This window comes from Xenopus laevis, chromosome 3S (genome assembly GCF_017654675.1).
Source record: "Xenopus laevis strain J_2021 chromosome 3S, Xenopus_laevis_v10.1, whole genome shotgun sequence".
NCBI classification, from domain to species: Eukaryota; Metazoa; Chordata; class Amphibia; order Anura; family Pipidae; genus Xenopus; species Xenopus laevis.
The window spans coordinates 32,547,582-32,560,516 of record NC_054376.1 but is presented as its reverse complement, the minus strand read 5'-3'; the positions used below and the strand labels follow the sequence as shown (position 1 = coordinate 32,560,516).

The 12,935-nt window shown below is 41.9% G+C and overlaps 1 protein-coding gene across 1 annotated transcript; it reads left to right on the top strand.

Moving 5' to 3' along the window:
* Positions 1–2,011: 2,011 nt before the first annotated feature.
* bola3.S (bolA family member 3 S homeolog) lies at positions 2,012–7,842 on the top strand. The gene is made up of 4 exons (XM_018255196.2): positions 2,012–2,621; positions 5,283–5,406; positions 5,904–5,992; positions 7,508–7,842. Exons 1-4 carry the CDS (start codon positions 2,469–2,471, stop codon positions 7,571–7,573), a joined length of 432 nt encoding a protein of 143 aa, XP_018110685.1. The 5' UTR covers positions 2,012–2,468; the 3' UTR covers positions 7,574–7,842.
* The last annotated feature ends 5,093 nt before the right edge of the window (positions 7,843–12,935 follow it).

Here is a 12,935-nt window from a genome sequence, read left to right as displayed (position 1 = left end):
GTTTTGTGCAATACCCCGAAGTTTTCGGGAAAAAAACATAAGAATTTGGAGTCTTCGGGTGAAAAATCAGAAAAAACTTGAAAATCTGATTTTATAATGTTATAATAAATAAGCATATAACCTGAGCAGATTTAATTGGCGTTTGTAGCAGTAAATGTTGAGATAAAATTCGGCAGAATACCGAACCAAATCATATGCAAATTTGCGGTGGGAAGGGGAAAACATTTTTTACTTCCTTGTTTTGTGACAGAAAGTCAAGCGATTTCCCTCCCTGCCCCTAATTTGTATATGCAAATTAGGATCCTAGTTTGGAGGGACTTTGTTGGCAGCTTCTCAACTAGTCACCTTTGCTTAATCCAAACCTTATGGCATCACCCTCTCTCTCTTTAAAAGGAACACCTATAAATTAAAGGATTCAACCTTTTAAAAAAACATTTAATCCCCCCTCCTAAAATATAGAAATGTTTTCATGTAATGCAATTTTTCATTTGTACATTGTTCAATGGATTTTGTTTCCATAGCATAGCACTGAATACAATTATAATCATCAAAATAGGCATTTTTTTTTGTAAAAATACTTTTGTATTGCAGGTGATGGTACTTGCCATGACCAAATCGGTTACATTTTGTGGAAATGCTTCCTGCAACTGGTTTGTATGTGGCAGTCCCCATCACCTTCAATACCCAGTGAGCCATTGCCCTATAGATAGAGCCAGTGTCGGAACTGGCCCACTGGGATACCAGGCAAACTCCTGGTGGGCCAAGGTGTCAGTGGGCCCTCATGCTGCTAAACATTTGGCCTATTCCATGGCCATTCCCTATTTCTATGAGAACAAAGAGGCTAAATAGATGGAATAATTCATTATAGTATGTAAAGAAAACAAACCAGGAGAATAGAGGTTGATTGAGGAGATGAAGAATAATAGTACTGAGAGTGGCCCCTGGTCTAAGGTTTTATGGTGGGCCCTCGTCTAAGGTTTTTGGGTGGGCCCCTGGTGTCCCAGTCCGACACTGGATAGATCATTTGAAAAAACAGGAGCCTGATTCAGTTTGACTTTTTTTCTGGTTCTCTCTTCGGAATGAGACCGGCTCTTCTGCAATTTTCATGAGTTTCGGGGCATGCACAGTCAGTATCGGACTGGGACACCAGGGGCCCACCCAAAAATCTTAGACCAGGGGCCCACCAAAAGACCTTAGATCAGGGGCCAGCTCTCAGTACTATTATAATTCCTCTCCTCACGTAACTTCTATTCTGCTAGGCTATTTTCTTTACATACTATAATCTATTATTCAATCTATTTAGTCTCTTTGTTCTCATATAAATAGGTAATGGACATGAAAAAGGCCAAATGTTTTGAAGCAGGAGCGCCCACTGACACCTGGGCCCACCGGGAGTTTTCCTGGTATCGCTGTGGGCCAGTCCGACACTGTGCGCAGTTGTCGTGAAACAGAAAATGGCTCCAACTGCACATGCGCCACGTCACCCGTCTCATTACGAAGATTACCAAAGAGAAGAAGATGGCTGCCGTGAACTCCGCTGGACAAAATCTGCAGAGAGCAGTGAGTAAAGGTACCACCTGGGCAGGGGGTGGAGCAGTGTCGGACTGGAATGCCAGGGACCCACCAGAAAACCTTAGATTATGGGGTCACTTTCCAGACTATTATTCCTCCTCTCCTAACTCAACTTCTTTATTCTACTAGTCTTTTATACCTTACTTTATTTTTCCATTATTAAGCCTCTTCCGCCTAGGGTTGCCACCTGTCCGGTTTTGAACCGGACAGCCCGGTATTTTGAAGGGCTGCCCGGTTCAATGCTTCCTGCCCGGTTTTCCAAATAAGGAAAACCGGGCGGGATTAGCTTGATTGACGCCGCGATCGGCCAATCGGCGATCGCGACGTCATAGCTCCGCCCCGTGACATCACGGGAACGCCCACTGACGTCACGGGACCGCCCACTGACGTCACGGGAACGCCCACTGGCGTCACGGGACCACCCCCTGTCCGGCTGGAGCCACAGGGAAAGGTGGCAACCCTACTTCCGCCCCCCCATAAAGAAATAGGGAATGACCATGAAATAGGCTAAATGGTTAGAAGCAAGAGGCCCACTGACATCCGATGGGCCAGTCCGACACAGGGGAGGTTCTAGGGACGTTTGTGGCTAAACACAACATTATGAGGTGAATCAGTCAGTAATTGATCCTAAAGGCGCCTTCGCGGGTATCACGTCTAACTGGACTCAATTTTATTTTCCCGCTCTGTCTCCACAACAGCACCGCCCCCCCTGTATCACGTGCAAGCCCTGACGTAGCGAATCAGCGCTGACCTTTCTGTCAGCCCATTAAGGACTATTAATAATCGTTTTAGGCAACACTTAGTATATATTGTATGCGAAGTAGCCGCGGCTGTGGTTAAATCTGGAACTTTTATAACGCTACTCCCTCACAGAACAGCTGACGCCCTTAACTAAGATGGCAGCGGGGACGGGTGGCGTTATGACGTCATATATATGCGACTCTGAGGTCTCATGGACAGTGCCGCTGCTGCGTGTTGACATTGAAATCCCACTTAAGGGATCTACACTTGCCATGTACGCAGCTAGGAATGTGCTGGCCACAAGCAGGGTGAGTCTTCCTTTCAGCAATGCCTCCTATACTCTCCTATGTAATCCCAGCACGTTATATATATATATATATATATATATATATATATATATATATATATATATATATATATATATATATATATATATATGTATGTATGTATGAAAGTGGTCTCCTACCGAACAGATCTGTTCATGAGGCACAGCCAGCCATTATTATAGCTTAGCTTACACTTGCCTGTTTGTATAGAGGTACATGCTGCAGAGTGCACTAAATACTGAGCTACATTTGTGCTGGGCCCTCTGATGGGCAACCTCCAGGGTTGCCAGGTCTAATTTTCAAAACCAGCCCAAAACTAGCCAAGAGGTACTCCAAAAGTAGCCCAAAAATAGCATATTATGTGCAGTGAAAAAAAGTCTTCAAAAATAAATGCATGTGAAAATTCACAAATTTTCCCATGAAGCAAAATGGGACAGATTTGCCCGTCACCAGGAGCATAACTACAGAGGAGGGCCCAGGAGGTAAAGGGGTCTGTAAGACCCTAATACATATACAATTTCATTAAATATTGGTAAAACAGGTCATTTTCAGCAGATTTTTGCCCCAAAATTGTCTGAAATTGAGGAAAAGTCACTGAATAATGTGAGAATGCTTAAGAGGGATGGGAGACTAGGGTAAAGAGCCCAAAATAACGCCTGACTTCTGCACAAGTCGTACTTCCTAACATTTTGGAAGTAAAAAGAGGGACAAAAATTTTTTCGCACGTAGTTCAGTGGGATTTTATGACCACGCCCCTTTCTGTGGCCACACCCTTCATTTTACAAAATTTTACAGGTTATGAAAGCTTGAAAATATTTCTCCTTATCTAAACTGGTTTTTTTTTTGTGTCTCAAAATTGTTACAAAGTATCTTATTTGCACCTGTTTGCTGTTCAGTGCAGAGAAAATAGGGACTTTCCAGTACAAATGAGAGACTGCGGGTTGAGCTGTCAAAAGAGGGACTGTCCCTCCGAAAAAGGGACAGTTGGGAGGTATGCATAAGTCAGTCCCATTGCCTTCTGGGTATTGTAGTCTTACATTAAACTTGGCAGTTGGGAAAATTGTTAAACATAAACTACATTACCCAACATGCATTGGGAGAGGCAAGCTTGGCACATTAGAGCAAGAAAAAACTAAGAAATAGGTGAGGGAGCAGGAGTTACAGAGAATGTGGAATTATCAGAATTGGCACAGTAATGGCAGGGACTAGGGAGAAGGGCTCACTGTGGGCTGGCATATGACATCAAGACACGGCAGAAAAATATTGTGCTGAGGCTGGGAAGGGAGGGACAGAAACTTGCACTGTTATTAGTGCTCAATGCTGGATATGCAAGCATATAATTTGTACCAGCAATAAGATTAATGTTAGGCTACAGAACGCTCCCTTCTTTCCAGCCCCATACCAGTACTGATTTACCAATTAGATCCGACTCACTAGCCCTGTGTAATAGGAAGTATTTAAATAGATTGTGGGCCAGCGAGATCCCTTCTCCCTGACTCACCATAAGAAGTGTATATCACAGTTTCAGTTCAAGCACGATCCTTTCTATATAGCCAACCTTCTGAAGTGCTGCCATCACAAGATTGCAGCACTTAATAGAATAGTTCCTGAGGTCAGCATGTTTTTTTATTTTTTTAGAGAAAAGTCGCACTAGCCCACGGACTAATGTTAATGATTATAATAATAGATGGGGGGGGCTGTGCCAAACAAACCTAGTAACACAGGTTGAAAAAAGACACACGTCCATCAAGTTCAACCGTAGGGTAGAACTCCACAAGCGTTTTTTGTCGGATCAATGCCCAGCGACAAGTCGGATGGAGATGCAGGCATCAAGATTCTAATTGGACTGAATGAAAAGTCTCGGGTAAAAACTATATTACATCTGACGAGACACGACTGTTGGATGTGGACGCAGAAAGCAGCGTCTTCATCCGACAGTTGGACCGTGTAGTTGTTACCTCAGCGTGCGTCTCCATCCGACTTGTCGCCTGCGTTTTGTCACCGGGCGTCGATATGACGAAAAACACTTGTGGAGTTCTACCTTAAATCTGTATATAACCTGCCTAACTGCTAGTTGATCCCGAGGAAGGCAAAAAAAAAAAACACTTAAAGCCTCTCCAATTTGCCACAAAGGGGGAAAAATTCCTTCCTGACTCCAAAATGGCAATCAGACCTGGATCAACTTGTACTATGAGCTATCTCCCATAACCCTGTATTCCCTCACTTGCTAAAAAGCTATCCAACCCCTTCTTAAAGCTATCTAATGTATCAGCCTGTACAACTGATTAAACAAGTTGATACACCCCAGTGATTAAGCCTTTCCTTGGCCTTTAACTGGAGATGAAAGACAGATGCAGCAACTCTCAGTCCAGCTGCAACTTATGTGAAACTAGCAGATAATTATCAGGCTCATGCAGACCGTAGGTTTATGTTGCCTTTAGGGATATCCAACCTTTGCACAGATGTGCCCGTCTTCCCTGCACCAATAAATCTAAAAGATGGATGATGTTAGTTGTAGTTATTCAGTGGCTTAAGTGTAAAGTGTTAGTTATTCCTGCTACATTCTTGTCTTTGGTAAAGAGCACATGCTCATTTGTTTTATGTATGTACTGTGTTCTCATATTTGATATGTTTGACCCACAGACATGTATCCGCGGCATCACAAGCAGATCCTTTGCTTCCAGGACAGAGGGAGAGGACAGGATAACTCAGGCGCTAAAAGTCAAGTTTCCCAAGGCCTTGAATGTTAGAGTAGTTGATATTTCAGGTAAGATTTGAAAAATCACGACGTTTAGGTAAAGCTGAAAAATATGTTTTCACGAATTATATTTTTATTAGTGGTGCAGAATATTACTGACCTTCCTATCTGGATTCATTGAGTAAAATTGCTGTGAAATAATGGTCTTTAAAAAAAAAAAAAAAAAAAAAAAAAGCTGGCTGTTGGCTTGGCCGAGGGAACAGGAGAGAAAAGCAGTCATACCATGTTTCCCCCCCCCCTCCCCCATATCATATCCATTCTTTTGGCATATGGGCCTATTGGTTCAATATGTTATTTGGGACCGGCCCATGCACCTTTAGTGTGTTATGTGGAATTTTTGAAATTTGGAGGGGGTAGTTAAAAACAGATTAGCTGCAAACAAGTCTTAAAAAACATTTTATATAAAAGAATTATCTCCCTGAACGTGCTGAAATCAAAACTGATTATTGAATGGCGCCTTCAAAAATTCCTATTTTCACAGATTCTTTTTTTTTAATCTGTTCTAGGTGGCTGTGGAGCAATGTATGAAATCCATATAGAATCTGAAGAATTTAAAGACAAACGTACAGTACAGCAGCATAAGATGGTGAATGAGGTAAGTAGATGCATCATGACTTACCTTCGTTCTTATCATGGTGGCAGTGAAGTTTTGGCCTCCCTTATCTGCTTTGTGGTGTATGGAACTAAAAAACAGATGTCACCTGATTTATTTATTATTGCAAAAGGTTAGACCAACTGTTGCTCTAGCAGGTTGCGTCCATGGACAAAAATGACTTGCCAAACACAAAGGGGCAGATTCACTAAAGGGCGAAGTGACTAACGCTGGCGCAAATTCGCCAGAGTGACATCATTTCGTAACTTAGCCAATTCACTAACGGGCGCTGGCGTAAATTCACTAGCGAAGTGGGCCTACTCTATCGCTACTTCGCACCCTTACGCCAGGCGAAGTTGCGATATGGCGAATGGGACGTAACTACGCTAATTCACTAACTTGCGCATTTTACTGAACGTTACCTCTTGCGCCAGACTTGCCTTCGTCACCTCAGACCAGATGAAGTGCAATAGAGTAGATAGGGATTGCTTCAAAAAAAGTTTAATTTTTTCCCAAAAAACGCTGGCGTCTTTTCCTTTTTTAAGGGTGATAGGCTGAAAAAGATCGTTAATTTTTTTGGGGGTACCCTCTTTCCCCCCTACATTTCCTAACATATGGCACCTAAACTATACAGAGGGCCCATGTATAGGGCAAAATAACAACTCTATTTTATTCTATGAAGCTTTCCCAGCTTGTGTAGTGTAATGTATTTGCTGCTACACATACGTCCATTGTACTTTAACTTGGCACCGTATGCAAATTAGGCATCACTAGCGTAACTTCGGTTTGCTTGACGAATTAACGCTAGCGCAACTTCGCTACCATTCGCCTCCCTGAGCGCAACTTTGCATTTTAGTGAATTTTCGTAGCGCTGTCGAAACTACGCCTGGCGAAGTGTGGCGAAGCTTTAACCGGCGCGACTTCGGATCTTAGTGAATTTGCCCCAAAGGGAGTACAATAGTTAGGTTGAACCCCCCAAAAAGCATGTGGAGGTCCGAATGGACACACCCCAGCCCTTTAGCCATAGGGAATATCACAGATAGAAGTTTGAAGAAATGAATGCAGAAAATGTTTCCCATAGTTGTTTAAAAACATTTGTGATGCTGAATGCAAGATGTTATTCTAAGCCAAATGAAGGCCAGTGATACAAACCAATGCCTTTTGCAGTCAACAGTTGAATAGATTTTCAATTGTTCCATATGTTGCATATGCACATTAAGATTCGGTTCGGTATTCGACCGAATCTTTCACAAGGGACTCGAGGGTTCGGTCGAATCCAAAATAGTGGATTTGGTGCATCCATATCTGACTGTAATATTGTATTGTTTTGTGCCCACAACAAGTTCAATGATGTGGTAGCTTGTTTGAAATTACAAAATTAGTTGCAACCAGAACAACAAATCCATTTATTATTATGGAGTTGGGGACACAAAGATCCCCAAAGTTTGGTATACACCTGTCATTAAATGGGGTAACAAAATAAGTATTTTCATATTTCCTCTTTCCCCAAACATTTAGGCACTGCAAGAGGAGATTAAAGCCATGCATGGACTGAGAATATTTACCACCGCTCCCAAACCCTAACGAGGACCTCAAAAGGAGAGTAGCCAAACATGTATCAGAATCACAGTTACCATGAAGTCTGTACTGCTGGAAACTAGAACACATTCAATGCTTCCACCTAATAAGTGATGCTGCACCACAGGGGAAAGAGTCAATTATTTATATATATTTGCTCTGTTAAATGTTTATCTGAAATGTATTTAAAAAAAATATAACCCAGGCTCCAAAAAATGCTACTTGTTTTTCTTAAGATGCACACAATAAACTGCACACCTTGGCTTTAGAAATCAGCTAAACATTTAGTGTTCATTTTCCTGCTAAATAACACTCACTAGTAAGTTTATATTGTTAAACTATAAAGAAGCTACAGTGTTACTAAATTGTGAATCACAGCTTATATGATTTGTTTTAATGCTACACACCGTAAGACTGATTAAAGGGGACACCTACTATGCGTCTCCGGGCGGTTATTTCTATTGGTGTTCCTGTTGGGCTTGGTTGCTTGGTTGTACATGGAGGAAGTGGAAAGGAGGGCCTTACTTACGTTCCAGGGAACTACACCGACTTACTGGTTCAGGTATGTGGATGATACTTGGGTTAAAATCAGATCCACTGAAGTGGCGGCCTTTACAGAACACATTAACTCAGTGGACAATAACATCAAGTTCACAAGGGAAGAAGTCCACGAGAACAAACTTGCTTTTTTGGACTGTTTGATCTGTATCCAAGAGGGGGGTAACTTGAAGACGGAAGTATACAGGAAACCCACTCATACGGATCAATATCTGTTGTTTGATTCCCACCATCCACTGGAACACAAACTGGGTGTCATTCGAACCCTGCACCACCGGGCGGAATGTGTGGCAACTGATACAGAGTCCAAAGACAAAGAGCAAAACATCTCAGAGGAGCTTTGAAAGTGTGTGGCTACCCAGACTGGGCCTTTGTCAAAACAGCAGCAACCAAGCCCAACAGGAACACCAATAGAAATAACCGCCCGGAGACACATAGTAGGCGAAACCAAGTCATCCCATATGTAGCTGGAGTGTCAGAGAAACTCAGGAGGATTTTCAACAAACACCATGTCCCTGTGTTTTTCAAACCTAGCAACACACTGAGACAAAAACTGGTACACCCAAAGGATCCAACCCCTAAAGAAAAACAAAGCAATGTGGTATACGGAGTCCAGTGTAGCGAGGAGTTCACAGATCTATACATTGGGGAGACAAAACAACTGCTCTCCAAGCGAATGGCTCAGCACAGGAGGGAGAACTCTACAGGGCAAAACTCAGCTGTCTTTCTACACTTAAAAGACAAGGGACACTCCTTTGAAGATAGCAAGGTCCAAATCTTGGATAAAGAAGACCGCTGGTTTGAACGAGGCGTGAAAGAGGCGATTCATGTCAAGGTGGAGAGACCATCTCTGAACAGAGGTGGGGGGCCTTCGACAACACCTGTCTGCTACATACAATGCTGTTCTAACATCTGTACCCCGGCGGTTTCAGAACACTTCACACATCCATTCATGCAACTCTCACAAGTAACACCTGTATCTAGGAGTTGCATGACACATTGGATAATCCTATCACAACTACACAGAATCAACACCTCTGTGTTGCTTCAGAAGTCACCTCTTTGAAGAGTTATAATTTGCCATTGTAAATGGATTAGTGGAAGAGTTTATATGCCGAGAACTTCCCATACCAATCAGTTGAACTGAAGAAGCTGCTCGGATGAGTAGTGAAACGTCTTCATTGATTACTCAGCAAGTCCAGTTGTTTTTAGATTGACCTATACTAGATAATGTAATACACCCTCGATTCTTAATTCAGTTTTAGACAGGCTAAATCTGCACTGAGGGGTAAGTAAAGAGTTAGGCCCCCCAAGTGATTGTATTGACTTACCTGAAACCCCGGGCTGGTGCTCCTATCAGCAGAAAACTGCACTGGCCCGGGGTTATTCCAGTGAGCACCACGGAGCAAAAACATTTCCCGGGGCAAACGCATGCGCAGTGCTGGGTCTTCGGTAATCTGAGAATGAGACCAGTGAAGCGGTGCATGCACAGTTGGAGCAATTTCCCAGTTTGCAACAACTGTGCATGCACCGAAATTGCCGAAGCGCCGGAAGATCCGGAAAATGCCCATGAATGCCAAGGGGTAAGTTAAGAGATAGGGGCATTTGCCCGGGGTAGCAGCTAGGCTAGGAGGGAGGGGGTCTATGTGGGTAGGGGGGTAGAATTTTTTTTAATAAGGGGTTTGTTTCTCCTTTAAAGGGCATGTAAAGTCTAAAATAGAATAAGGCTAGAAATGCTGTATTTTGTATACTAAATATAAACACGAACTTACTGCACCACAAGCCTAATCAAACAAATAATTTATGCTTTCAATGTTGGCTACAGGGGGTCACCATCTTGTAACTTTGTTAAACATCTTTGCAAGACTAAGACTGTGCACATGCTTAGTGTGGTCTGGGCTGCTTAGGGATCGTCATAAACAAAGCTGCTTGAGTTCTGCATGGCTGGGAAGTAAGGCGGGGGCTCCCCCTGCTGTTCATAAGTATGATTGTTTCCCTGCTCAGCAGTTAGGGACCGTCTGACAATTCCTATCCACAGCAGTAAATGAAGGGAGAATTTCACTGCATACAGTCAGGTTTCTTATAAAAACGGTACACATTTTTTAATTAAAGTATGTTGGAGATTTCATTTTTTATTAAAGAAAGTAAAAATGGGATATTATTTTTTTACCTTTACATGCCCTTTAAGGAGAGATGTTGAGAAGAATATTTTTCTAAATCTGCTAATATCAAGTAGAAAATGAATGTAAACTGCAAAAGTACTCTGATTACACTTACATCCATTTATTTGTTCTTTAAATGTCCTTAAAGGAATCATTCAAGATAATGATCTGGAGAATAAGAACAATCAGCATGCCCTTTAAGAGGGACAGATACCAAACCAATTTCATTTTAATACAGCACAGCATAAAGGTTGTCTATCTAAGTGAATGTCATTTGGTCTTAGTAATGTTTACAAATGGAAAGAAAACTAGCTAGGGGATTGCAAGTTAATGACTTGGACATGCAACATTCTTGCAGGGTGACCTGGGCAGACAAGTGGCAGATGATATTCAGTATTGATAAACACACTCCCTGCAATCAGTGGAAACCAAGAGAGCTGAAAAGCAGGAAGTAGTGTTCTGGCTATTATGTTACACATGCAGTCACTCCAGCCTTTAGGGCAGAGACACATGCTGCAATTCGAGGGGAGACTAGTCGCCCGGCTACAAATCTCATCTTCTTTGGGCCGACAAATCTCCTCAAACTGCCTCCCTGCTAGAATGAAAATTGCCGGTGGGATAGCACTTGGAGCGATTCATTTTCCGAAGTCGACGAGGCAGAAAATGAAGCGCTCTGAGCTCTTTGTAGCTGGGCGACTAGTCTCCCCGAATTGCAGCGTGTGACTCTGCCCTTATACATTACATGTTTGCCTAACTAACTATATTAGAAACATGTTTTATTTTGCACGGCCTATCTATTTACTCTGTTTTTAGTTTTATACTGAACAATTCCTTTAAATACATTCAGCTGCAGGGGAAGAAACAGCTGACTCTTATTTATGGCCCTGTACGGACACAGGCACATGTAATGCATGTTCCACCTGCGTTCATCATTTCCATGCACCGGTATCAGTATGGGCCTCTTTAATTGATTAACATGCATTCCTTCTTGTGCTCCCCTGCGGCTGAGCGCTGAGGGCAGGTTTAAGGGTAGGACTCCAGGAGCGATTTTGTCGCGATCTGACAAAACGCATGCGAATTTTCGCATGCGTCAAAAATAAGGCAAGAGAGAGAATTTGTTGCAGCGTTGATCCGACTGTCGGATGCAGGCGAAGCACGCAGCGTCTGCATCCGACAGTCGGATTGCGTCGGTTCAATGCTGCGACACTTCTATCTCTTGTCTTATTTTTGTCGCATGTGACAATTCGCATGCGTTTTGTCGCAGCGCGTCGGATCGCGACAAAATCGCTCGTGGAGTCCTACCCTAAGTGTTCATGTGTATGAGCCCTAAAAAAAAGGGAGAATAGATTTGCAGGAGGAGAGGGTCATCCCCTTTTAGTTGATATATTTCTCAGCAGTATCTGTGGAATATCAGCAACTATTGTATCAATTCTAACAGTTGCCTTTAATGAAACTCAGGGATTCTGCTCAGCAGGGACAAAGATAAATATATCCACTAAATGTATCAATTTAGAACAGTTTAGCCGGTCAGCGACCCCCCCCCCCCCCACACCTCCCAAAGCTGCTTTTGAAAATTAAAAATTCACTTAGTACAAGTTGATCCACATTTGAATTGGATAACAAAAGGAGAAAAAAAAGGGTTATATTTCCCAGCATTTACTCAATATGGGGCAGATTTATCAAACGTCAAGGTGAATTTTCAAATAAAATAAAAAAAAAATAGAATTTCGAGCTTTTTTTGTGTACTTCAACTAGGGAATAGTCCAAATTCGATTCGAATTTGGAATATCTTAACTTATCATGTACTGTCTCTTCTCTAAAAATTCAACTTCGACCATTCGTCATCTAAAACATGCAGAATTGCTGTTTTAGCCTATGGGGGACCTCCTAGAACCTATTTGGAGTCAATTGGTGGAATTTAAAAAATCTAAATTTTATTTGGGAAAAACTTCATTCGAATGCGATATTACTTTGATTCTTACAATTCAAATTCGATCGAAAACGGACCTGTTCGGGCAAAAAAAAAACTTAATTTCAGTTGGGCTTTTTGAATTTCGAAGTTTTTCAAATTCGACCCTTGGTAATTATGCCCCTTAGAGTCAAAATATGTGTTTATTACAATGTTCATAAAAGCAAAATATAAAACTAAACATTAAATTTTTCACAGAAATAACCAACATTTATTTATTGAATTTAAATGCACACAGTTATTAAAAGTCTTCATGACTCTGGCACATGTGGAAGCAATATGTAAAAGCATAAAAATTCAGTTGAAATGGTCCCCTTCCTATAAACTAGATAAAAAAAAAAAAGCAGACCTGGGAGTGTCAGGACTCCAGTCCCAAGAACTGGACATGCCTCTGTTAAAGGAAAACTATACCCCCAAAATAAATACTTAAGTAACAAAGTGGCATATTAAAGAATCTTACCAAACTGATATATATATATATATATATATATATATATTAAAGTAAATCTTGCCCTTTTACATCTCTTGCCTTGAGCCACCATTTTGTGATGGTCTGTGTGCTGCCTCAGAGATCACCTGACCAGAAATACTGCAGCTCTAACTGTAGCAGGAAGAAGCGTGGAAGCAAAAAACAGAACTCTGTCTGTTAATTGGCTCATGTGACCTAACATGTATCGTT